The sequence below is a fragment of the Meles meles genome, chromosome 1 (assembly GCF_922984935.1).
Source record: "Meles meles chromosome 1, mMelMel3.1 paternal haplotype, whole genome shotgun sequence".
Classification (NCBI taxonomy): domain Eukaryota; kingdom Metazoa; phylum Chordata; class Mammalia; order Carnivora; family Mustelidae; genus Meles; species Meles meles.
The window spans coordinates 63532814-63560794 of record NC_060066.1 but is presented as its reverse complement, the minus strand read 5'-3'; the positions used below and the strand labels follow the sequence as shown (position 1 = coordinate 63560794).

At 42.5% G+C, this 27981-nt stretch overlaps 1 protein-coding gene across 10 annotated transcripts in view; it reads right to left on the bottom strand.

Annotated features, from left to right (window-relative positions):
- The window catches only part of NCOA2 (nuclear receptor coactivator 2), a 294611-nt gene that overhangs the window by 9853 nt on the left and 256777 nt on the right, over positions 1-27981 (bottom strand). For 9 of the 10 annotated variants that reach the window (XM_045998826.1, XM_045998843.1, XM_045998790.1 and 6 more), the window contains 10 exons: positions 24479-24689; positions 22175-22381; positions 18669-18884; positions 15145-15274; positions 8906-9071; positions 5716-5994; positions 4925-5002; positions 4046-4280; positions 2266-2443; positions 1383-1581 (listed from right to left, as the gene is read on the bottom strand). In XM_045998826.1, coding sequence (XP_045854782.1) covers positions 1383-1581; positions 2266-2443; positions 4046-4280; positions 4925-5002; positions 5716-5994; positions 8906-9071; positions 15145-15274; positions 18669-18884; positions 22175-22381; positions 24479-24689 — 1899 coding nt within the window. The remainder of the gene's footprint in view (positions 1-1382; positions 1582-2265; positions 2444-4045; positions 4281-4924; positions 5003-5715; positions 5995-8905; positions 9072-15144; positions 15275-18668; positions 18885-22174; positions 22382-24478; positions 24690-27981) is intronic. The other variant, XM_045998863.1, reaches the window with a different exon arrangement.

The following is a 27981-nucleotide window of genomic DNA, read 5'->3' as shown; positions in this document are numbered from 1 at the left end:
TAAAAATGCAGCAGTTTACTTCCAGATGGGCTGAGTAGGACCCATGCTAGACTAGACCATGTCAGGGGCCCTGGCTTTATAGTTTCCCTAGAAAGAGAATCAGGAACCACTACTGGTTCCTTTTTGTAGAAAATGCAAAATCAACACCATGTTTTCTCCACTGAAACGATTAAGAGTCTATCTTTAATTATGTCTGTTTAATTTACCCAAGTAAGCATTTAGCCACCATCAATTCAACTACAAGAAGTGCAAATTATTACACACACAGAGCTTTCTTAAATTGCAAAGGGCTTTGAATTTTCTCACGCACTACTCTGCATTTTTATTAACATCTTATAGAATAAAATGCTGAGGAGCTGTAAAATTTTCACACAAATTGTGGTTTACCAACATCAGATTAAATAGACCTGATCAAACTCTGAATCTTTCACCATTCTCATAATTATCATCTAACTGGAATATACAGTTCTGTCAGTGACTTAGTAAGTCATTTAAACCCTCCATGCCTCAATTTCTCCATACATGAAGTAACACTCGGGGTCCTTGCCACATCTCTACTTTGCGTGAACTACTGAGGTAGTAGAATGCCAAGCCATTTTGTGCCCTTTAGAAAGAAGTCTTCTGTAAATACGATTTAAAAATTGCCAACTGATATTTTTACCTGTGGATCAGCTGCCTCAGATTCTGAATCCCCGGCTGACTGAGGTAACAGTGTGCTGAGTCTCTTTGCGACCAAGTGAAGTTGGTGTGCTCTTAGGGATAGTAGAATCACTACAGCCTTAGTCAGGATTAGTCTTAAGCAGAAGTCTTTTAAAAATACTGGCCAGAAAATCATGGCACTCACATCCTCAAGATCATGACTAGAATAGCTTTTGGATGACCGGTGTCAGTCTCCCTGCACGTGTAATGTAGCATTTAAAGCTACCTGGATGGGGACCGGGCGGGGGGGATGGAGTGGGGAATAAAGCTAATGGGATTGGCAGGCAGTAAGGTCGGCCTTTGCGATTCATCTGATTTTTCATTTAGAAGAAAATCAGTTCTTAAACTATAAATCCAAAATAAAGCCATTTAAGAAGCACATTACCATTCCATTTTTAGAGATTCACTTTAGATACTGCTAAGTTCCTGAAATAATTTAAGTGACAAAGTTAAATGCTTTCAAAGATCCTTGAGCAGTCAAGAATCCTTTCATGTTTATTTCGTCATTAACAAGTATTTCTGTTAATGGCACTAACACAGGTGAAAGTAAGGTGAGAAAACACTCATCAAAGTAAAAGTGGGAGTTGATGGTAGATGTTAAGTACATGGCAAGATACACTGAGTGCAGAAATAGGCAAAAAGTTTTGATCAGAAGACAGTGGGCTGCTTCTCAGGGTGCTCACCTGCTCGGGACCCATGGAGGACAGCCCTGACGTAGGCACGGAGGTCACTGAGGTCATGCTGATCTGTCCTGTCATCTGGTTCATGTTGCTCATCCCACCTGTGTTGGTCGCCATGGATACATTGATGTTCATATTGTTATTGTACATGCTGGTGTTTGCTTGTTGCCCAAAGTGTGGTGGGGACTGTTGTGAAAACATGCTAGAACCCAAGGAAAAGATGAAAATGTCAAGACTTGTAGGGCAAACAGGCAGGCAGTTCTGCACGCTGGCTTCTCAGGCAGTTACTTCATTTACTTCAGAAAGTAAGTCTAGGCTGAAAGAACCCAGGGTGGGGCAGCCAGCAGGGGTGAAGTCCGAAATGGTAAGGGGAAGTGCTCAAGGAAGCTGCAGGGGTGACCACGCTCCTCTCCTTTTCCTAAGGTCACTGGGAAGGTCTAGAGATCTAGTTTCCACTTTCATGTCTGCACCTGACAAGCTTTTTATCTGGTTGCTTTTATTACATGTACTGATAAAGGATGGCTTCTAGGGCACTGCCATCCAGAGTAGTTTCTAGCTTAAACTGGTGGGGTGATACCTTCTGAGGGGAGTTCCTTTCACTCCTAAGGAAAAGATATGCTAAGCTTTTGTAAGTTCTGACAACTTCTGCCTAGGAAAAGTAAACTTCCTTAGTATTATTTGACATTGCTTGCTTGAGCAAAAAAGTTAAGAAAAAAACAGAAAAGATGGGCACCTGGCTGGCTTAGTCCATAGAACAAGTGACTCCTGATCTCAGAGTTGTGAGTTTAAGCCCCTCTTGGGCATAGTGCTTACTTAGTTTAAAAAAAAAATATAGAAAAGAGACAGGTGATCATTTATATCAAAATGCCACAGAAACATGGCATACCTGTTTCCGGCCATATTCCCCTGCGCCCACCCGTTCATGTCAGAGGAGGCCTGGTAGGCTGGATTCGCTTGAGACTGCTGCATCATGGGGCTCTGAGTGTGCGCCATTCTGGGCGACATCAGAGGGCTCTGGGGTGTCGTTGCCCCGGTAAAGCCTGGATCAGGCTGCTGACTTATTCCTTCAAAAACAAAACAGAAATTGGAAGGAGATTGTTAGTGTTATGGTAGAGATTAGGGAGAAAAAAGGAGAATGTTCAAATTAACATACACATAGAAAATTAATTTCAAATACCTGATCATGTGCTGGTTAATTATATACACCTTGAAGAGACTCCAAAATGGGATATAATTCATGAAGCAAGAAATTTCCATATCTTACTTCTCTACAGTGGTCACAAGGGTGTCTAAGAACCATGTTAACCACCATGACTAGAGATGGAGAATATATTGTTCTGTCCCCTTATCCCTCTCCAAATCAAGAATGAGTCAAACAGGTATATTTCTCTTTTACCTGAAACAGTCTTTACATTTTTATGTATCAGTATAACTGGGTTGTTTATAAACTTTAGATAAGATTAAAGTTCAGCTGTATATAAAAAGTTAACACCTGAATAATTTTTTATTGAATCATGTCATTCTGTCATGAAATCAATGCATTTTTAAAAATAAGTAACTGCATCACGATTAGCTTGTTTCATCTTTAGAAAGGGCTCTATGGTACTTCAGTGCTATCTAAGATGAGCAAGAATCAGACAAATTCTATCGAAGCTTCTTGTTAGTGTAGAAGCAAACGGCATTTACGCTACAAGGAGAGAACTTTCAGAAGACTTTTCGAAGTCATCAAAAAGGACACAGAGGAAAGGAGCTTCAAAACAAAGGCAGCAACTCAGGATATTTCAGGACAGTAAGGGAAGCGTGTTTCTGCTGGTTGTGTACAACATGCAGATTTAATTGATACTTAGATTAGCTGTGAAAGAGAAGTTTATGATTACATAGAAAAAGCTGCACAGTATCTGTTTCTTTAAAGAAACAAGAGACATGAATGTAAGCACCACATAGACTGGATTTTTATAGATAACTCTGGCAAAAGATAGGTAAAATCATTTAGAATAGGAACAAGATTAAGCACTTACTTTTATCAATAATTTAACCATTTACTGAACATGACATGCACACAAATATTAATGTTTATGACATCAGACGTCTGTCTCTTAAGACTGACATTAAACAACAGACCAACACGAAGAAAACCAAGAGGCCTTCCACTGGGGTTTCTAGATAACACTTCTCACAAATTATCGATTCATTAAAGCTTCATCTTTTTTTCCAAAAATTACAGAATGTCTAATAGTTGTATTTATATAGGTCTTTCAACATTTTGTACGTATCTGTTGATTTGTTTGAGTCACACTCAGAGGTTTTCAAACATAAACACGTGACTATGCCCCCGTGTGTCCAAACGCTGACAGAAACGTGTGTTCACACACACTCACACACACAACCGAGGGACTGTACACACACACACTTACTTCGGTCACTCTTAAAGTAAGAACTGCACTCAGAGAAAAGGCGGTACCTGAGCTGAGAGACGGAAAGGTACTGTGCTGGACCTGGGGCCTCCCGACCGGCCCCAGCTGTCCTCCCAGGTTGCCTATCACTCCCTGGTTAGACAGACTCATCTGGGAGCCATGCAAACAGCTGTGAGGGCGGAGCTGAGACCCAAGACTGGGGACACTGGGGAGAAAGGACTGGTAAAGGTGGTGGGGATGGAAGCCCAGTACCGTAGTTCGGAGGGAACGGAAACTGCTGTGCGTTTGCCTGGGGCATCCGGGGGTTGCTCAGAGTTGCTGGTAAGCCACCAGGAGCCACCATGCTTGAGGTCATATTCAACCCTTGTCCTCTCATCATCAACGTTCGCTGCTGAACTTGTTGTTGCTGATGCATCTGTCTCTGTCGAAGATGCTGGTTCAGGATTTCCCTCTGTCTTTGGGCCAGCATCTGTGCGTTAATCGGTGCCTAAAATGGGGGCAAGGTGGGGAGTAGCGCATCAACAGTACGTATCACATAAAGTGTCTTCAAACCCAAACACCCATGAGAAACAGGGTTCTGTACTGATGGACTGAGGATGATGTCATCACCACAGGCCGGCGGGAACCGAACCCTTTCTTTCTCCAGTTCGCTAATTCAGTGTTTGCGTTAACTTTATGGAACGCAACCAAAGTAAATACGGGGAATCGACTGTACTTGGCAGTGAAGATGGCGGTGTTTAGGAGGGACCTACAAAGTGACAGGCTGGGGCGCCTGGACGGCACGGTCGGTTAAGCACCCGACTCTTAGTTTTGGCTCGTGTCATGATCTCAGGGTCACGAGGTCAAGCCCTGTGTTGGGCTCTGAGCTCAGCTCAGAGTCTGCTTTGAGTTTCTCTCTTCCTCTGCTCCTCTCCTAAGCATGCATGCTAGCTTGCTCTATCTTTCTGAAATAAATAAATCTTTTTTTTAAAAAAGGGGGCAGGCAAGATGGACATGTGAATGACACAACAGATCCATGGCATTGATCTGGGTCAGATGGCTTCCGAGTGACTCTGCACCGAATATCAAGGAGGAAGAAGTGACAGAAAATCAACAGATGCCGTGAAAGCTGACGGCTGGTCTGCTCCTTACCTGCGTTGGTACTCCAGGCCTCAGAGTCAAGTTCACGTTGGAAACATTGCTGATTTGATTCATAAGCGGCTGGCGATTCTAAATGCATGCACACAGAAGAATCAATATATTTTTTAAACAGAGTATATTTTAAATCACTTTTCTTGAGAGATCACCCTCCCCAGTGTAACCTCCGAATGCCATTAGATACTGAAACCACATAGTTTATGGCGGAATTCCCTTAGAAAGCTAACTATCAGTAAGGTTTCACATTGCTTAAACAGAGAAGGTATTTTGGACTGTTGCTGGAAATCATCGTTTCAATGAGAACACGTGTGCTTGAGCTATCTAGGTGTTCCATAAGGCAGCACTGCTCTGTCCCCATTCAGCTAAGAGTGACTATTTCTGTCACGGGGCAGGACTCTGGACTCCAGCTACTGTTATCCTGCGGGCTCACACTGGGTTAGAAACCACGTGAGGTCCTTTTACTCACGTACACATTGCACAACACCACATAACAGCCCCATTTTACAGACAGGAAAACGGAGGCTTGGAGAGCTCAAGGCTACACTGTTAATAAGTAACAGGGCTGGGAAACACTGAAACAGACGGACAGCTACTCTGGGCTGGAGTGGAGTTAGCTGGGGAGACAGAAGAGAAACCGGCAAAGCAGGCAAGAGCAGGAGATGTAGGATTATCCTGGAAGGGCTGGGACGAGCGTCCAGTCCTCCCCAAGGACATAGGATGGTTATGCCCTCTCACGCCTAACTGCCCCCGGCCGCCCACCTTCCCAGGCACCCACGAGAGTGCACCTGCTGGGCCTGGAGACGGTGCTGCAGCTGGAGTCTCAGCTGGTTTGGCTGGTTCTGTACCAGGCCGGTGGGCCTGAGGCCAGGTCTGGGCTGCATGCGGAGTGTGGCGTAGCTCGGCCGCTGGCCCATGCCGTGAAAGCTTGGGTCTTGCATGGCAGGATAGCTCCCCTGGGCCATCTGTGCCTGAGACGCATACTGCTGCGGGAAAACGGCGGCCTTCTGCTCCAGCATGATGTTCGAGTCCTGACTCGGGAACTGCTCCGGATCGACTGCCTGGCTCTGCGGAGAAAGTCCAGACACCACCCAGACCAGTAAGGAAAACCACTGGAAACAGCAGAGTCAACATCAGCTGAGTTTCTCTCACGGTCACATAGCTGAAGCTTTCTCTCCTCACTTACGACTCAAGGTACTTGGTTTCCTCCTAGAGAGTATCTTTGCTCAACACGCCCCTGTGTGTGAGGACAGAAGTGGGGCTGGCCCGGACTCCCAGCGATGCTTCTTCCAAAGGAAGTGAGAACGAGGCCTTGACTACGCAACTCCTCCTCACTTCGCCAGTCAGAGACTGACCCGGACTTTAAATGTGCATGTCCCCTAGAAGTGTTACATGTTCTCGCTCATTTTTCATACCTGCATCAATCATTATAGCCAGACAACCACCCTGGAGCCTAGCTGCGATCTGTTGTGTTGGGGTGCCCACCACGGTTATTCCCATTTTGCAGCTATCAAACACTGAGACCTGGAGCCAAGAGGCAAGCTGCAGCAGGCCCCTCTGGCTAGGTAAGCGGTGGGTCCCCTCCGGTTATGAGCCAGCGCCTGAGCTCTTCGCCAGCATGATACACTGCCCTGGTGCAACTGTCTTCTATGGCCGACAGAATTTTCTATAGTTAGCCCCCATCTTACTATCTCCTAGACATATTTGATGTGTTTGCTGTTCTTGACTTCTTAGGCTGTCTTATTTATCTGGATCAGAATGAGACAGGTGTAGAAAATCCAGAACTAATGCCAGGGGGAGCGCCTCAGTGTCTGTGTCTAGGGCATGAAGGAGCACCTGGGAGTTCTCTTCCTTCTACTTCTGGGTGGATTGCTCCAAACCTCCAGATATAAGGAGGGAAGGAAAGGCATCTCTTTAAGTTATCTTCAGCTTAGTCGTGTCCTAGGCCTCACTCAGACCAGTCTATCCAAGGCAGAGCAGGAGCCTGGGGCTGCTGCCTTCTGAAAAAATGTGGATGGAACCTACCCCGGGGGAAACCATTCATTATTGAATTATTGTTCTAACCACACTTACAAAACTATCTCAGAACTTTAAATATTTGCCCATCTTTAACAGAGAAGAATTTTTTTTTTTTTTTAAAGATTTCATTCATTTATTTGACAGAGAGACACAGTGAGAGAGGGAACACAAGCAGGGGGAGTGGGGGAAAGAGAAGTAGTCCTCCTACCGAGCAAGACGCCCAATGTGGGGCTTGATCCCAAGATCATGGGATCATGACCTGAGCCAAAGGCAGATGCCTAATGGCTGGGCCACCCAGGTGCCCTAAGAAGAAATTTAATTATATAATTTCCATTTTTAAATGGAAAGAATAAGAGGGAGAGAATAAGCAGAAGGAAAAGGAGAGGGAGAAGCAGACTCCCCTACTGAGCATGGAGCCTAGTGAGGGGCTCGAGCCGGGGACTCCGGGATCATGACCTGAGCAAAGGCAGACGCTTAACCCACTGAGCCACCCAGGTGCTCCAATAATTTCCCTTTTTAAAGAAAACACACAACTCTGATGTGTACAAATAAATCCATTTGTACTCTCCATTTCCTGACTCCACTGAATAATGTTCCTGTAATTCAGTTTAATATGATAATACTATACCCGACAGGTGTGATGAGACAAAACAGAAGAGAAAGAGATAAAGGAGACTAAAAATATTAATGATGAAATGACACTAGCTTTGACAAAAATAATGCTATAGGTTGCTCAGCAATCCCAACAGCCACATTTTTTAAATGTCACTTGGAGCAAACCCGAGGATAACAATACCAACGAGGCCGACTTCTAACTACTGCTAAAGCAGAGCCAGCCGGCCACACAGGAAATATTTAAATTCCATGCTCCTTTCTCGATTTACTTCAGGTTATATCATGTAACCTCTCCAGTCATTTCTTTCCATTCTGCTCTTCTCGATATGAATTGACAATCTTCACCCCCACCCCCTGTCTGCTGCACGGCGGGCACGATGACAATACTGTTTCTGTGCTTCGGAGAAGCCTCTGCTGGCTCTGCGTCGCCTTCACACAGACCCTCCTGACACGCCACGTGCCCGAGAAGGAGGGTGGACACGGGAAGGTCCTTTTCAACAGTAAGAAACAAAGATGATTTGTGCTGAAAAAAGAGGAAGACGGTACCGAGACTGCGATCGTTCTTTTAAATCTGTGGCTGTTGATATGCTTTACAAAGTCAATCAGGAGGTCTGCTTCGCGCACGGTTAGCCGGGTAGCCAGATACAGAAAATACGGTGCAATTGCATGAGACTGCGTGAGGTTTATTGTATTATTGCTATAAAGTACTCTTTAAAGCAGAGAATTCCTTGAACCAACTAATTGTCAGGAGGAGGAAAGCTAAATAAGCACATTAAGACTGGTTAACTCCCTTATATTCCCATTTATGCTTAAATATCCCCCAAATTACTGTGGGCTCAACCCACACAAAGGTAAAAATGACTAATGAACTGCAGCTACTTCTAAAATGACTTCTGCTAACTTAAGTGCAAAGTATTCGTTTAGCACAAGAGCTTCCTATCACCAGCCCACAAATGTAAAGACTGAATAAGATGATCATGGATATGGACGGGTTTTTTAGAAGAAAGGGTTCTAGGTCATTGGGGCAGCAATGCTCCATTCCTGACTTCCCCGTTCTCTGGTCCTCGTGAGTCCCTCCCTGTCATTAGGTGAGCCAGCCCTGTCTTTCTGCCTTTCAGCTCAATAACCCAAATTATATGTAAAGCACATTTTCAGTGTTCTCCATCCTTGGGCAAAAGTTTATGTGACAGTAACAAGGAGGGCAGGAAAGAAAACGGAGTTAGTTTGATAGGAGGTAAAGCGGCACTCTAAAAAGCAGACTGCAGATCAACATAAATAGAAGAAAATGGACAATCTTGTGCCCACAAGAGTGCTGGGCCCCCACCAGTGCCCCGCGGCACGTACCTGGCTGACCAGTTCGGGTATCCCGAGCGCTCTGTCAATCTCCTCAAGGCCATCGAAGTTCCGCAGGGCCAGATAGAGCTGGTCCAGGAGAGCCCCTTCATCACTCGGAGATTCTGCCGCAGGATGCGGACACAGCAAGTCATCTGGAGAGCTGCCGAACTGCTGCCTGTAAGGAGACAGACTTCACCTCGGGCCCGGGGAGAAGCAAGCAGATTAGAGAACACTTGCTTTCTCTTAAAAGTTGACAAAAGTCAACCAGTTGGCGTCCAGGGTCTTCGTAATAAAATACTGTACCAGCCAGACATAGAACCAAATGACAAGTCACAGTGACAGACACACTTTTGTTCAGTGCCTCACACAGGCCAGACCCAACTCGAGGCATGGGATGTATGATTTCTGTTGTTACTGCCCCCACTTTAAGGCTGGTAAAGCTAAATAAATAACTGTAATCGTCTTGTAATAAGAAAAATACTTCTAAAAATAAGAGATACACAAGGAAAGCCGGTGATGTGGAGGCTGAGGGACGTTCAGCCACGTGTCGGGGATCACAGGAGCAGATCCCGCGGTGCAGGGACACCAGCACGGGCCTGCATGGGTTCAGGGCTGCCCGATCCCCGTACTGCCACACACGTGCGCAGAGGTCTCAGGCGTGTGTGTATTTACTCTGCCTTGAAGTAATTCAAAGGATTTTTCTGAACGTTAGTAGGAAACACAAAGTTGACGGAACAGCCTTATTTCATATGAGGCTCTGATGATGCACCTGGGAGAGACTAGAGACCTAGAAGCATAAAAGGTACATTAATGTTTTTGAATTCAGCTGTCGCTAGACTAACACTGGCTGGACTAATAGGAAACTTTTTAGTCATGCATAAGCAGGCCTTGTGAACATTTCTTAAAGTCCTCAGGAAGTGTGGCTCTTGGCCTCTCTGAGAGACTCAAGAAAAATAGATCACAAATGTACACGTTATATTTATTACATAAGGTCATCGGTGATATAACCATAACACTAAATTCCCAAACTCTATGGAGTATGAAACTCTTATAATTTAAATCAATTGACAAGTTGTGGGGGGTGTTTAAAAAGAACTTCTGAATTAGTTTAATATCAGAAGGGAAAATGATACTTGTATTTTGCCAAAAGAGTCTAATCTGTCCACTTAGAGTTACCGTGTGATGTTCTGGAGAAAAGAAAAGTTTATGAGTAAGCAGCTTCATTTTTAAGTCACTGAGAATAGATCTGTCAAAGGATGAAGTTCTCTAACCCCCTTTCATAGGCCATGTTTTCTAAAGACAGCTTAACATGCCACTCTGGCCTAGAGTCCTGAAATGCTGACTATTAAAGCCAACAATTAATTTCAAACAGTTATAATACAGTGCATTAAAAAACAATTAATACCCTCCCTTTATCCCTAGTAACTTGCAAAGAAAATTGCCCAATTTTAACCGCACCCTCGATGACACTGCTCACCTGCTGTCACTGCCTCCAAGCCCACGTTCCCACCACCGCAACCCGGCTATGCAGCCACCACCACACGCCAAGTGGTGTGTGACGCAGCCAACTGGGTCCATTCAAAGGGTCTCCTGTTGCTAAAGGCAACTGCCACTCACTCGTGCTCTGCAGTTCTGGGGCCTTTTCTCCACCTGCCTCTTCCCCTGTCACTGCCTGGCTCCTCAATAAGACATCATTAGTGAAAACGGTTCCCCGGGCCCTTCCTGCCTCTCCGGCATCTGCACCCTTCCAGAATTCAGTTTTGAAACATTAAGGGTGATCGGGTCACTCTGCTGCCACACTTACCGAGTGGGAGGAGGAAGGAGCAGATGTAGAAAAGTGGCAACAAGGAAGAGAAACACCACATGTGACAGTAGCAACAGGAGGAGGAACTTCCCCAGAGGAATGACCAGCATTTGGATGTGGGTAAGTTTCGTGAAAAAAGAGAGTACAAGTCAGCCAAGAGTGGATGTTGTCTGTTTATCAAATCGCTTATACATGGGACCTCATTCCCTAAAAATGCTAGTTACATGAGGCATTAAAAGATTTTCTTGGTCTAGCTTTGTTCCCTAATTTCCAACTTCTGTTTCTTCCCACACAAGCATACCCCTTCACTGATGGCAGGCTAAAGTGAAATTTACTCCTTTTTTAAAAGATTTACTTATTTGACACAGAGAGAGAGACAGAGAGAGAGAAAGAACATGTGCCTCAGCTGGGGGAGCGGGAGAGGGAGAAGCAGGCTCCCTGCTGACTCTGGGATCATGACCAGAGCCAAAGGCTGTCACTTAACCAACTGAGCCACCCAGGTGCCCTTGAGATCTACTCTCTTAAGTCTGGGACGGCTAAGGGTTCGCATGAACCCAGAGTCTCCAGTTTTGCAACAGACTGAAACCCAGTGTCAGAAGGGAAGGGAGGCACAGTCACCTTTGCAAGACAAAGCCACCCTAGGAAAGATACATCCAAAGGCATAAAGGAGAAAAAAAACTAATGCAAATGCTTATTTGCACTTAAAACAATTTCCAGCATAATAAAATAACCCATTTTTGTCCCATGCTTTTCTTTTCTTAATTAAAAAAACATCTGGGCACCTGGGTGGCTCAGTGGGTTAAAGCCTCTGCCTTCAGCTCAGGTCAAGATCTCAGTGTCCTGGGATGGAACCCTGAATCAGGCTCTCTGCTGAGCAGGGAGCCTGCTTCCCCCTCTCTCTGCCTGCCTCTCTGCCTACTTGTGATCTCTCTCTCTGTCAAATAAATAAACACAATCTTTAAAAAAAAACCCAAACCAAACCAAACCAAACATCAAACCAATGTATGATGCAGACTGAAAAGTCAAACAGTACTTCCAGGACTTCCTACTCTGGTCAAGGCCCTTGTCGAGTCAGCCTCTCTTCAGTTCTCCTTATACAAAGTTGTCAGGTTCCTTTTCCCAAAACGAATTTTATTTACTGAGCTGATTCAAAATTATTATTTCAGCTCTCCAGGAAAATGTCTATGTCCCTGGACAGATGGTGGTGGTGGAATTTAAGTATACATACACTTTGGTAAAGCCAGATCGTTCCAAAACTCAACGTCCACAACTTCCCCATGAGCCCCAGCAACTGATCTTTTTCCAGAAGATACCTTCTACACCACTACAAGGCCACAACTTGTCATTCCAGGCTTCCCCCTCTCTTTTCCACTTAAAACTGATATTGTTATTTATGTTAAAAACATCAGCTTTGGACTGTACCCAGTGAGGAGATCTTAAATCTCCGTGTTACCCCAGTACTTGAAACTGCATAGGTTCAGTAAATTTCTAGCTGACGAAAATAAAAGGCTCCCGATGAAGCCAGGATATCATACCTTATACTCAGAAAAGTACGGTGCATTGTGGCTTGATGTGATAAACTTGGGCATACCACACGTCTGTCACTTCCTAGAGACATCATAATATGACTGGCTTATGGGGAAAAACACCAATCCAGACTTTCAATCCCAACTTTAAAAATGCCTACCTATTACCCTGCATTTGGGCAATTACAAATACTTTTACAACCTACACAGCATCTAGATCATGACTTGAGTTGAAACCAAGAGTCAGATGCTCAACCAACTGAGCCACCCAGGTGCCCCGAAACCTGTTATTATTTTTTTTTAAATATTTCATCTATTAATTTAACAGAGAGATCACAAGTAGGCAGTCAGTCAGAGAGAGAGATGGAAGCTGGCTCCTCGCTGAGCAGAGAGCCCGATGGGCTCAATCGCAGGACCCCAAGACCATGACCTGAGCCGAAGGCAGAGGCCTAACCCACTGAGCCACCCAGGTGCCCCCAAACCTGTTATTTTTAAAAAAGATTTATTTATTCATTTATTTGAGAGAGAACATGAACAGGGGGAGGGCCAGAGAGAAAGGGAGACGCAGACTCCCTGCTGAGCAAGGAGCCCAACGTGGGACTCAATCCCAGAACCCTGGAATCATGCATGACCTGAGCCAAAGAAGATGCTTAACCAACTGAGCCACTCAGGTGCCCTAAAACCTGTATTAAAAAAAATAATAAGAAACTCTGGAAATGTACTCTACTTTATGACATTTCAGAAACCCTGTTGCCTTTCATCATCTGTGCATTTGATAAGAATATTACATTATTTTAAACCAGAATAATCCCCAAGGGACAAAATGTTCATTCTGCAGTAGGGTCCTCATTGAGCCTTCAACTCCAACTCCTTGTATATGAACCTCAAGGCCAGCTTGCTATAGTTTAAGTTTTCTAACAAGTTTGCTTTCTGGAAAACACTGTGGGTGCATCCTTTAAGCTCCTACAGTGCCTTCTGGCTCAGCCTTCTATCTCTCTGGGACTGTTGCCACCCACCAACCAGCCAAGTGGTATCATCCCATAGGGCTCAAGGTCACCTGAGCACCATGTGCTTTCAGTGCACCACTAAAAACAACGAAATTATGCACAGAACATAATTGTGATGTTGGTCTGCAGGGAATAGTGGAACTCTCAAAAAGCCAAGCAGAAATAAAAGACCACCTGTGAGCTAAAACTTGAGCATCCTGAGCCACTGGTGATAGGTGTGTTTTATCCATAAAGCAGTAAGAGAGTTAGGGTTTTGGGCCAAAGTGGAATAAAAGTTAACTTGAGGCTGCTGGACTGAACTGAGGGAACCTGGAGCAGATCCCCACCCCTGGCAGAGAGCACTACAAATTCGCTTTTAAGGGAAGTGTCCACAGTTTCGACCTTAGATGTTTCACTGGCCAAGAGACACTTACGAACTTCCAATGCAAGATTACCAAAATACTCAGGGAAATAGGCCTTCATAAGTGAGAGTCAATATTGGATTTTAGACCTTTAAGAAATCTAGACATTGGAATTAAAGAAATTCAGAAAAATAATGATGAATGTAATGCTTAAAGATATAAGGATGGAACCACAAAAATAAGCAAACAATGAGGCTGTGAAAAGCAGACCAGGCAAATACAACTTATAGAAATGAAAAACATGACCGGACTAAACATAGCTAAAGAGATAAAGAACTGGATAAAAAATCATCCTGATGTAGTACTGAGAGACGAGATGGAAAATACACAGATTAAGAAAGCAGAGTTTATTTGGGTGGGGGGAGGGGCACAGGACAGGGAAAGAGAATCTGAAGCAGGCTCCATGCCCAGTGCAGAGCCCAACTCGGGGCTTGATCTCACATCCCTGGGATCCTGATATGAGCTGAAATTAAGAGTTGGATGCTTATCTGGCTGAGCCACCCATGTGCTCCTGGAGGGCAGAATTTTTAAAAATCCCATGTTGGCAGAAAAGGTGTAACATAGGTCTAACCAGAATCCCGGAAGGACAGAATAGAGAAAATAGAGAGGGGGTAGAATATAAAGAGATAATGGCTATAAATCTTCCAGGACTGATGAAAACCATGAATCTACAGATTAAAAAAAGTACAGCATACACCCAGTACCAAGCAGTATAAATCAATCCACACTGAGACACGTTGTAGTAAAGGTTCAACACAGAAAATACCAAAAGTATTTCAAAAGCAAGTAGACAGAAAAGATCACCCACAAAGAAAAATGATTGACTGATAATCCGAACCAAAAAATCTCAATCAAACATGATCACTTAACACTTCCTTTCTCAAAAAACTTTTTCAGTGACTTAATGAAAAAGTCTGAATTCTTCAGAGTTTGGGATTTAAGACCTTCTATAAATCTATTACTAATCCCTCTTCTTGCCAAGTCTTCTTGTACTGCCTTTGCTACATATTAAGTGGTAAAATATATGTTGACAGAAAACTAGACAATTCTCAGTTGCCCTAAACACGAGCTGTTTCTGCAACCTCCAGGCTCTGACTGTGCTGCTTTGACCGGCTGGACTGGCTTCCTGCCACCTGCCTCCTGAAGTACATCTTTCCTTCCGGATTGGAAGCCTTCTCCAACCACTCCAGTTGGACGCTCTCTCCCAATTTATTCCTCTTATGGTATTTATAGTACATACTACTTTCTATTGCAGTTATTAATGTACATCTTATTTTCCAACTAAATCATAACTTTTTAAAGACATGCCCTAGGTCTCCCTGATTTTTGGATTTCTCCTCTATACCCCATCCCCTGTCCAATAACTGATGATCTAGTCTGAATACATGAAAACTGGCCAGGACCAACTGTTTAGAAGAAAAAGAGTAACTTCCGGCAGAGGTCTCAAATAACTTCCAGAACTCACCATGAACCACGATTCTCTTGGATTTCGTGGGTGCTCAGGACTTACCTGTTTTGGCTGGCAAAGGATGCCTGGTCTATAGGCAGGATGCTTTCGGGCCACGGGGCAGTCTGATTTGGAGGAGCTTGTTGTTGGCTGTACTGAGGTCCCCCCATGTTCATCTCTAATTCAGATGGCCCTGAAAAGACAGAAGACAAAAATCCAAAAACTTCACAACTTGTCATCAAGGAAGTGCCTATTTCTGCTACATAATATAAAGTGAAGTACCTGGTTTACATAAAGTGAAAAAGACAGATGCAATAATTAGGTGAAAATAATACTGAATTTTTGGTCTGAAACAGAAACAAAGGCAATAAATATCAAGGCTTATCACCCACTTAGGCAATATCTAGAATGCCAGCTCTAAACTTTTTATAGTCTCTCTTTTTTTTTTTTTTTTGAGAGAGAGAGCGAGCAAGTGGATGGGTGGGGTGGAGGGGCAGAGGGAGAGGGAAAGAATCTCAAGCAGACACCGTACTGAGTACAGAGCCCTTTGGGAGTGAGGTGGGTGGAGTGGGGGCTCGATCTCATGACCCTGTGATCATGACCTGAGCCGAAAGAAACCAAGGTGATGAACCACCCAGGTGCCCCGGCACCCTGACCTTTTAGTTTTGTTGATGTGGGTTATATCTTATTGATGCTTACTGTATGGAGAATTAACATTGGAAAATAGAAGAAAACAATTATTCACTCATTTAAAATAATTACAAGGGCGCCTGGTGGGGGCTCAGTGGGTTAAGCCACTGCCTTCGGCTCAGGTCATGATCTCAGGGTCCTGGGATCGAGTCCCATATCAGGCTCTCTGCTCAGCAGGGAGCCTGCTTCTCCCTCTCTCTCTGCCTACTTGCGATCTCTCTCTCTGTTAAATAAATAAATAAAAAATCCTAAAAAAATTACAATAAATCCACTATATGTTAATATAAACAAGCTTTTTTGGTTTGTTTTTTAAAGATTTTATTTACCTATCTGACAGAGAATGAGAAAGCAAAGCAGGGGGAGGGGCAGAAGGAGAGGGAGAAGCAGGCTTCCCACCTAGCAGGAATCCCAACGCAGGGCTTGATCCCAGGACCCCCGGATCATGACCTGCACAGAAGGCAGTCGCTTAACCAACAGAACTATCCCAGTGTCTCCAAACAAGTTTTTTAAACAAGAAGTGGAAAAACCCTATTACTGGCATTGTTTCAGACTTTGGAAAATCACTTTAATGTCTGGATTGATAGAGGAGAGCCAGACAGAGACTGCTACATGCTCCCACATTCCCCCTACAGTGGTAGCGCACAGCACGTAAATTCCAGAACTCGACTGTACGCTTGTGAGAGGTGAGAGTGAAGATGGCCAGGAGGGTTTTGGGATTATTACGGAACTGAGCTTTTATATTAACTGTCATTCACTTAGCTCTTCCTGAGAGAGAGGGTGGAACAGAAAGCAAGCCCAGACAACTCAGACGTGCTCTCTTAGAAATTCTTTTTAGAGGTTTAAAGCTAATGGGTGACACGAGCTTTTCGGTGATTTTATTGTTATCACCATCTGCAGACCTGTCTTTCATTATAATAGATAATTTTCTGTTTAGGGCTTTTTTGAATTTGTTAAAAATCAGAGAAATTCAGCAACATAATACACAGCTCAAAGGCCAGGTGAGGTGCCCTCCAGTAAAGAAACACAGAGAATAAATTAAATTTCTGGATATAATGGATTTATTGATATTTATTTATTCTTTTCTTTTGTATTTCAAGCAAGCTCCATACCCAACATGGGGCTCAGACCCATGATCCTGAGCTCACGAGTCATACGCTCTACTGAATGAGCCAGCTAAGTGCCCTTAATTATGACATTTAAATAAATAAATCAATATATTAAAAGATTTCCCAGCTTAATTCTGGATGAAAATCTGGTCATTTTTAGCACTGTTCCATAGAAGCCTCAAATTATATGAATTTATGTTTGGAAACCACTCATTAATTCGAAGTACATTCTCTGCAGAAAGGCTATCTGAATGTCACCTCTCAGAAACATGCCAAAATGTGCTGAGCAATTACACAACTAAGTAGGAAAGCGCAGACCAGAGGTAGGATGAGAATTCTGCATTGTCTTGTCAAAACAATCCTGGTAGCTTTCCGTTAATGATTTAGCTCTTACTCATTGTACCATACCTAAGTATATGACAAAGGACATAAACATTAACTTATCTGAATTATGCTAATGTGCAAGATTTAGAAGAAGGTTATTATGTCAATGATTAAGAAAACAATCCCAAGTATGAGTTGTACAGACCATTAACTTTTTAAGATAACAGTTTTACTGAGGTATAAGGGACGTGCCACATAATTCACCCATTTAAAGTATATGACTCAGTGGGTTTCGGTGTATTTGCAGAGTTGTACAACCATTACGACAATGGGGCTTAAAACATTTTTATTCCCCCCAAAAGAAATCCCATGACCATTAGGAGTCACTTCCCATGTCCCCAATACTCCAAACCCTAGGCAACCACTTCCCTACTACTTTCTCTCTCTAGAGATTTGTCTATTCTAGGCACTTCATACAAAATGGTGCCATATAATGTATCAAACCATTAATTTTAATAACATGTGAACTGTATCCAAATAGAATTTTAGCTATCCTCACACTTTATGAGATGTTCTAGAAGACCCTGTAGATGTTCTAGAAAACCTTGTCTAGAAGACACTGGAAAGTCTGGTTTAATAGTCTAGGATGGTGGCCCCAAGAATCTGCATCTTAATGTCCTGAGATGATTCTGATGATCACCCAGAGTTAGGAACCACTGCTGTAACATTAAAATACTTCTTAAACATCGCATATGTATAACATTCACAGTGTGACACTCCAATTCACTTCCCCCCAAGGTTGAAATGAGATAACTTAATAAAAATAAAACACCACAAATATAGTTGGTTCTCTAATGTAACTAGAAAGCTTTTCAGATTCTATGATTCTATACAGAGTTCTAGCAAAATCTCCCTCTGACAGTGTGCCATGAGGGGAATCATCTAAACTGCAAATGAAGAGCATATCTTGAAAAAACTTTTGGAGCTGTCACTCTCTTCTCAGAAAGCATGGTGATTAAAAGTAAAGAGCACTGGGACGCCTGGGTGGCTCAGCGGGTTAAGCCGCTGCCTTCAGCTCAGGTCATGATCTCGGGGTCCTGGGAGCGAGTCCCACATCGGGCTCTCTGCTCAGTGGAGAGCCTGCTTCCCTTCCTCTCTCTCTGCCTGCCTCTCTTGTGATCTCTCTCTGTCAAATAAATAAATAGAATCTTTAAAAAAAAAAAAAAAGTAAAGAGTACTAGAGGAGCGCCTGGGTGGCTCAGTCGGTTCAGCGTCTGCCTTCGGCTCAGGTCATAATCTTGGGTCCTGGGATTGAGCCCCATGGCAGGCTCTCTGCTTACAGGGGGCGCCTGCTTCTCCCTCTCCCTCTGTCCCCCGCACCCCCGCCGCCTCCAGCTTGTGTGTGCCCTCTCTGATAAATAAATAAAATCTTAAAAAAAAAAAAAAAGAGCACTAGAACTACCTTACCTATATTCATGACCTGAGACTGAAGCATCTGTCTTGGGCCAGGCTGGCTGTTGGGTCTCATGGGGAGGCTGGCTGTTGGGTTCCGAATCATCCCTCCTTGGATTGGCCGGTTCATGGCACTGGTGGTAGCAGCACAGGTGACTCTCACAGCAGAACTCTGTGGCGCCCATTCCCCAGACGGCATCGCGGGCCGGGGAGGATTGCTACCCACCATTCCTGCAGGCAAGCCAAAGGGAACAGACATGGAGTAACTGAAAGCAGAGGCAGCACGGAGGAACACCAGATGCTCTTACTCTGTGTAAGACAGTCATTCTGTAATACACAGTTAGCCCAACAGGTAACGCCCTCGTTGGGACAGACGCAGACCCTTGGCGAAGAAACAAGAGTTGGCAATTTCTACAGTTTTCAAAGCACAGACTTGCCACTCTTCATGGTTCGGAAAAGCTGTTAAAATTGTTCCCATATGTACTTAGAAACAGGTGCTGTGGTGTGTGGATAACCCCAACTTCCTTCCTCAGGAAGTGAATCACATTAGCTGATCTACACGTCAGTGCTTTACTTTCCAAAAGGGAGGTGAGGGCGAAGAGAAACAAGGTTTAAGCTGGTCATCAATACTCTGGTTATAAATCCATATCCCAGAACGGCCCAGGAAGCTGCTGTCACATCTTTAAATCCTCAGATCCTTTTCGGAGTACTATAATCTGTTAAGCTTCGAAACGGACCACGGTAGACTCTAAAACACGAAGAAATTACAGGACCTTTCTACCACAGTTTTTTATATCCAACGCAAGAAGGGAACTCCCACTTCTAGGGAACTTTAGCATACCTGGACCACCACATTCCTGATCACATAGATCTAGAATGGCTTAAGGCAGACTGGTAAAAACCTTCTTATACTTGAGATATTATCAGTTATTGGGCCACACCTAACAGTGAGAGCACAATACTCCAGACAGGAGCGAATGTTCGCTCTCTCAGGCCTGGCCTCTGGGGATGCTGACAGCGGCCAAATATTGGCTAAAGGGAAAAAACTCCAAGTGAAAACCCAGCATTTCGAAATGTTGAATGATGGATCTATAAAAGTCTTGCTTTCATGATGGGGCACCTGGGTGGCTCAGTCGGTTGAACATCTCCCTTTGGCTCAGGTCATGATCTTGGGGTCCTGGGATTAAGCCCTGTGTTGGGCTCACTGCTGAGCCTGGAGTCCGTTCTCCCTCTGCCTCTCCCTACCACCGCTCATGCTCTAATAAGTAAATAAAATCTTAAAAAACAAAAAAATTCTGCTTTCAAATAGATGGCTTGCTTTCATTTACTTGAATTACGATAACTAAAAATGGGGTATATTTAAGAAACGGAGAGAACATGTATTATGGGTTGCTTTTCACTGGTGAAATGAGAATGTGCTACGTTAGGATGATTAGGAATAAAGGGTAATTAATCTGACTGAAAAAGTTAGAACAATATTATAGTACTATATATTTTAAAAACCATTTGAAGATTAAATTTGAACCACACAGTATATTATGGGAGAACAGGTATTGTATTTTTCAGAAAATCGGTCTCTAAATAATGTAACAAGATTATAGCAAGTCCAGAAAGCAGAAGGAAAAATGACCTGCAATTCAACAATATTCCTGCAATTATAAAAACTGGGGACTCAGTCTCTTTCAGGCTTTCTTTTCTGAAACAAATCACAGGCATTATATGATCTTCAGAGTCTAGACATCAGTGATTTCCAGGCAGCCCAAATTTCAAAACAGGTGTACCCCTGAATTCCTCCCTCCAAGAACTCAGAGCTTCTTGTGTTCTAATAAGGAAGCATTTTTTTAAATTAAATTTTTTTAAAAAATGTATTTAACAGAGATCACAAGTAGGCAGAGAGGCAGGCAGAGAGAAAGGAGGAAGCAGGCTCCCTGCCGAGCAGAGAGCCTGATGCAGGGCTCGATCCCAGGACCCTGAGATCATGACCTGAGCCAAAGGCAGAGGCTTTAACCCACTGAGCCACCCAGGCACCCCTAAGGAAGTGCTTTTAATAAGTCACTGGCTCCTCTGGTGTTAAAGACTGTTGCAGAGAGCAGTATTTTTTTAAGGATTAAAAATTTTTTTTTTTTCATTTCATTTCTATTTATCTGAGAAAGAGAAAGAGAGAAAGAGAGAGAGAGAGAGAGAGAGCACAAACAGGAGGAACAGCAAAAAGAGGGAGAGGGAGAAGCAGGCTCCCCACTGAGCAAGGAGCCCGATGTGGGGCTCAACCCCAGGACCCTAGAATAATGACCTGAGCCAAAGGCAGCCGCTTAACCGACTGAGCCACCCAGGAGTCCCAAGCAGTATTTTGTTTATATAAATCAACACTTTATCGTCAATTATAAAATTAATACAGCCCTTATTTCTGTGGATATATAAAGTAGCGGAGAAGTCAGTGCCTTGCACATATGATAGGCGCCCAATAAATATTTGTTGAAGGAATCAACGATTTTAATATAGCACAGTACACATTTCCCCATGAATTGCATCAATACCTGAACGTGAATAAATCCAAGTTTTCCCCTTAAACTGAACACTCATTTTCAGTGAGCTGTCTAAAATGGCAATGTGTATATAGAGATTAAATAACTAAGCTAAAAGAAAAAAAAAAGAATACAAATTCTTTTCATAGTATATATTTCCTTCAATGCCTTTTTCCTGAGTACTTCATTCTGACAAAGGAAGAAGGCTATGAACTGTGAGTTCTTCATTAGGAAGCTCTGCTACTAGGTCTGTGATAAACAAATGGGGGGACGGGACATGGTGGGAATAGTAATCATTGCTGCTGAGATGATTTCTAGCCTTCATTAGATGGAAGTTGGGAACGTGGTAGCTGTGAGGATACTGACTACCACTTAGCAACTGTGCAGGGGCAACACGGCAGACACGTGAAGTTATAGCAAGTCAAGGTCCAAACCAGATCACAGGCAAAGTTAACCATCTTCAAAAGGGGAGCCCTGGACCTGGTACTCATAGACCGAGCATATTACCATGTAAAGTTCTTTATTTTTAATTACTATTTTTCTGAAGAAATGTGTCATTTATAAGTATGAAAAGTTGGCTGCATTTTAAACTTTGATTCTGAAATTCTCCAAAAACAAATCATCAATTGATAGGAAGTTTTAAAGATTATCAGCAGATTACATGAGATGCCAGCAACCACCAAATTATTTTACACAGAACACTATAATGTCTAGTACAGTAAACTGGAATAGAAGACAGCCTAGGCTATAGGATTAATGCTTAGAAACCTTGTCAAAGTAATGATCACAGTATAAAATGGTCAGCTTACTGGAATGCTTCCCAATGCTTCGCATCGCATGCCACTCTCCCAGGGAAACTCTGTAGAACTTTCTTACCTTCCAGTATTCGTTTCTAACATAAAAAAATTCATTTGAAAAATCCTACGAGTTTGATGTGGATGAATGCATCATTAAGTGAAATAACCCACCAAGAAAGCAACAGTGCATTTGAGCCCTTACCTGTGCTACTGTTCCCTAAATTTCCTTGGTTTCCTATCATCCCTTGATTACCCATCATTCCTGGCTGAGGTATCACTGAGTAGGGACTACTGTTTCTGATTGGTGGGAAAGGTCCAGCACCAGTTGGGCTTTGCAATGTGATGTCAAGTGGTAAATTCTGGTTTGGCAATAACCTGCCCAGTTGCCCTGGTCGTGGGTTATTAAAAGCTAAGGAGAAAACAAATGAAAATTGAAGGTTAATTTAGGATAATGGGAAAGAACAGCAACAGAAGCAGTCTTCAGGGAAAATGCTGTCTGTAACGTATCAAAGATATGCCCATCAGGGACCAACTGCCTATTACAGGGAAGAACTCACAGACACCAAAACCATATACAACACCAAAATGTGGACTCGTAATCGAATCAACAATTCTCTTATTTGACTCTTAACAGTCTTGCAGAAAGAGAGGAAAAAACCTGCATGTCTTTTACCATGTGTTTTCCTCCCCAACACTAATCTTTAACATGCAGTCATATTTGCTGGGTAAAACGCTCGGATGGCCCTGTCCATTTGTGCCACTATCCACCCGAATGTAGGCGCAGCGCTTTGTCACAGCGAGGAAGGAACCGCTCCTGTCGAGAGCGCCAAACCCAGACACCTGGGGTTTCGATGTATCATTTCTTAACTGGACTTTCCTAGGAGTAGAATTAGGTTAAAAGCATCTATTTGCCTTGGAAGTTAAAATCTTTTAAGTGTGAACTCTGCCCCCTGAAGTCAGTATTAAAGCTTTAGGGCTCTGTTTAATCTTCTAAATACAGCTTCTTTAAATTCCGGACACATTTAGATTTGAAAGGACTCCTATGGGTGGCTGACAAGAATCCACTGTGAGGTGTCACTGCATTGTACTGTCACAGAGACAACCCATAATTTGATAAGAACATGATTAAATTTCAAAAGTATACAGACACTATAAAAGTTTATAGAGCTACTTTGTTAAATACTATCAAGTATTTTATTTTTACTGACTTATATAAACATAGTATGAAACAGAACATTCAGAATAAATAAGTTCTTAACAATTAGTAACAGAAATAAAATATTTAGAAGAATTAGGGCCCGGAATGGAAATAGTCTACGCTTAATCACGACTCCCTCAGGTTTAGCTCTCTGGTTAGCACTCAATAATCTGATTACCATCAGGAGGTACAAACAGAGGAGAAAGCGTGAGTTCCCACGCCGCCCTTCATTAATGCCTCTGATTAATGAGCATAAGCTCTCTAGTGTGCCTCTTACTCACTCCCCAGCTCTTTGACTGTGAGCGTCTATGGTCCAGAAGTACCTTCCATTCCTCAAGAAATACAAAGGTTTGAGAAATGATAACAAACACCAACTATTTTGTTTTACCCATTTCAGAATCATTAAGAATTACTTGAAAAAAGACCTAGTGACTAAAGATGTTTTGTGAATTGGTTGATGGTTGCCAATTCTGGTTTGAGAACAAAGGCTGAGCACTCAATCGGGCTGTACTCAATAAGGGAAAAATCATTCTGTCTACCAAGTTCACACTAAGGATGTCATTTATGTTTGTATAAGTTATGTCTCTTTGCACAGGAAAGATATTTTCTTCCATTCACAACTGTTGGACAACTTCAGGTAATTATGGAGCTTGTAAACTAAGTGATCCTGGTGAAAAAAGAATTCATCTTAAACTTACAAAAATCTAAAATAAAAAGAATAAATGAAGAAAAATGTATTTTCTAAATAGCCTCAGGTCTTCAAGCTTTATATCAAATTCGTTAATGTGCACTTAGAAAACATGTATGATAAAGTTCCATTCAAACTGACATTTCTAAGATTATTTCTAAGAGACGGGATAAGGTATTTTTAATGTGTGTAGCCCATTTATTAAGATTAAATATTAAGAATTTTTAATAGCATTTTATTCCTAAAAAATCAGCCTTTCTTATTTTCTGTATTTAAAGTATCCAGTTATATACTAAAACACATAAAGTCTATTTTAAACTCCATTTCTGAAGGCAGTAGCAAAAATAAAGGGAAACACGACAACCATCCAAAGAACTTTATCTATGTAGGTCAGTCTCACTCGGGCGCTGATGAAATTAACTGCACGAGAATGCTGGAAAGCCCTGTTCACTGGAGACCATTTTGAAAGGCGTTTTGAACAACGTGGACAGTAGATGGTGCTATTGGATCACAGAAACCTTGAAGTGACTAAGCTGTTTGTATCAGATTTTAATAATCACTGTTTCTAATGGTGATTCTATGGGAATTTCTTGGCATAACCACCAATATCGCATACTCACTGCTCTGTGAAATTCGCAATGCTGTTTTCTGGGCTCCAACAGGTGCGACAGGACTGTTTTCGGCTGTGAGTTGCATGAGGTCATTGATGATGGCTTGCTTGTCAACTGATCCAGCAGGGGCGCCTGGCCTCGTGTCTGGGAAAAGCTGTGGTAATTGACTATTCTGCAAATCATCCAAAATCTCCTCCAAGTTGTCCAGCTCACTGCCAGGCTGCAGTTAACAAACAGAAGAGTTTATCCCGTCCCACCCTGAGAGTGGGCACCCCAGCCCCAACTGCAATTACAGACCCAGCTGGCCCGAGGCACCACCACGGCCACGCAAAGGATGTGGACACATGTGCGGACCTCTGGCCTAATGAGGGGCTTGATCATCTTTTAAAAAATAACTGACAAAGGCCAAATAACTTAATCTCTTAGTCCTCTATTTCCTCATCTAGAAGAGTCGTGACTGAATTAGAAAGCTCCCTTCCAGTGCTGTGCTTCATGGGCAATGTATAAATTCCCCTTTACTGTATGCTAATAATAATAATATTATATGCTAATAAATATTTAATAATTTACTAGTTATAATAACAAATGATTATAATAATCAGTCATGAGTATATATATATTTCTGATTAACTCTGAGTATACTAGACTTAAGAGTCCAGGTCTAGGTTTTATGGTTAACACTAAGAAATAACAACAATGAAAAACTCGTTAAAAAAAATGATCTAATGTACACTACATCAGTATTTTGTAGGTGGTCATTCCCTTCTAGGATTTCTTTTTTTTTTTAAGGAGGGGGGTGGTAAAATGCAAAATAAGTGAAAAATCAGCTCAAAGTCACCATGAATAGTTACACGCTGCCTTTTCAATTTGACTGGTGTTTTTTTTCCAGCTCGCACTTTCAGTTTCAAACGCCACTAGCTCTCTCAGTCAGTCACCAGCTTAGGCGACAAAATGTAGGGAAGCAGGATACAAACATGGTGTCCCCGTACATGGCATCTATTAACCTGACTTCACAGAAGGCAGAACAGGGTTTCCTAGGGCTTTTCCTTCTACAGAAGTCATTTCATTTCAATGACCAACATCAAAATAATAAGGTACATATTACCACTATCTCACACCTACTACTTTTCCTCCAGAAGGCTCAACTTATTTTATATTCTTTTTTTTTTTCAAAATTTTTTTAAGGATTTTATTTATTCATTTGACAGAGAGAGATCACAAGTAGGCAGAAAGAGAGAGGAGGAAGCAGGCTCCCTGCGGAGCAGAGAACCCGATGCGGGGCTCGATCCCAGGACCCTGAGATCATGACCCGAGCCGAAGGCAGGCAGTGCCAACCGCACAAGAAAAGGAAGACATTAAATGTTAGAAGTCGTTTCTAATGAAGAAAGTGCTGATCTCTTGGATGTGTAGGTGGAAACACAGAAGTTAGGTAATTCCCCCAAAGTCACTGGATGGACTCTGAATCCTTGACCATGACTATTTTGTCCACCCAGGGCATTCAGATAGAATTGTTTACACCTGATAGGAGGACTACTTGAAGCAAAATGCCTCACAGTTTTGTTCTATATATAATTCCTATTCCCCATACAAAGGTTGAATTTACTAAGGTTTTCTGTAATTTATGGCAAATGTAATACCTGTATGAGAAGTCTTACTGGCCATGTTTCTCAAGTTAAGAAAGAGAAATTGAAGTGACATTTTATTTGATTCCTTCTTCAGAGTCAATTAGCTTAGTAATAACCTAAAGATCCACTTTTGGAGGAAATTCCCAGTGTGTTGCTGGGGCAATCGCAAAACCATTTTCTAGTTTAGTTTAGTGACCCATTTCCGACAAAAGATGGAGGCATCAAAAACGGGAAAGATACCTCTTAGGTAAGGGCTGGGCTCTGAAGTCAGCATCCTAAAGTATAGACAGACAGAGATAAAATGATCCTTGGGGAGACACCTCGCTGTACACCTGTGCCCCCTCCGAGGACAACATAGTCAGTTTCTCCTCTGGAGTGGAAGCACAAAGCTGTTTTTTTCAGCGGAGTACTAAACAGTGTAGTGTCGCGTGTAGAGGCTGTGCTACTTTTAAAAACATGCAGCTAATGTTCATGCTGTAAGAGCCACAGGAGAACCCACACCCAGTAAACTCTTGTCACCCACCTCATGATCACTCTGCTAGGGTACGTACTTATGGGGTATAATGGTGGGCAGAACTGCTCACACTACTTAAACCACTTCGTTGCTGCCCCCTTCCTTTCTTCTGAATGTGTATACAGGATTTTGTGCAAGTTAAATGTACAAATAAAGTGACTCCACTGCAAATCTATCTTTATCATGTTTTACTGAATACAAAAGGTATAAACATCAGCATGAACATTTATTGTCCTCCAAGGACAGTTCCTGGAACATAGTCATGGACACTCAGTCAACTGAATGAATTCCTTTAACCATATTATCCTGTGATTTAAGAAAATTTTCCAGGATCAACTAAATTTCTCATAGAAATTCCTATAATTGACATTATTTTCTTAGAAAAATATTTCATAAGAATGTATAATAAATACCCTTGTAATTGTGTCATTAAAATAACTATAGACATAAGAAAGAAGTTCTAATAAACTGAAATTTATTGCTGTCCTATGAAACCGAGTTCCCTAATATGCTGCTGCCTTCTCTAGAGCATTTTTTAAAAGTGGCCCTTGAGGAAGCTCACTGTGTGTGTGGCAGAGGGGTGGGGGGAGTTGGGGGTGAAGGAGGAGGAAGGAGGGGGTGAGTAAATAATAAGCTGCTTCTCGAGAAAGCTTTGCAGATTGCCTTGGATGAGAAACAGTCAAAATAAAAAGGTTCATATAAACAATAATAAATATAAAGTATATTATTATCCTCAATAGACGCTCTTATACTTGCCCCCAATCCCATTTATGTGTAGAAGAAAGTTTTTATAATGTAGATTAACAACAGCCTGTGTCTAGACTCCTATCTTTCCTTTTTACCTTGACTCTTATCACGCAAATAAAAATTAAACTGTAAACCACGTTCCTCAAACAGAAAGATAACTATCATCATAGTTTCAAAGAGTTCTATCAACAAGATTCATGATTCGTCCTTTGTAATCTACTCTTGTGTCTAATATAATGAACTGAAAATAAGTCTAGACGTTATACATATAAAATGTTAAAATATATTTGGATGGCTTGGGTGCCTGGGTGGCTCAGTTGCTTAAGCCTCTGCCTTCGGCTCAGGCCATGATCTTGGGGTCCTGGGATCAAGTCCCACGTCTGTCTCCCTGCTCAGTGGGGAGTCTGTCCCCCTCTTCTTCTGCCCACCCCCCAGCTTGTGCTCTCTCCCTCTCTCAAAAAACAAAATCTTAATAATTATTTGAATGGTTTAAATCAATTTTTTGGTTTTTCAACTTCAAATAATTAGAAAATTTAAAATCCAGTATTTTCCTTGGTTGATTTTTATTTTTAAAAAGCATTTATTATAAAAAAAGCATGTATTAAAAACTGATTTCCAAATTTTAA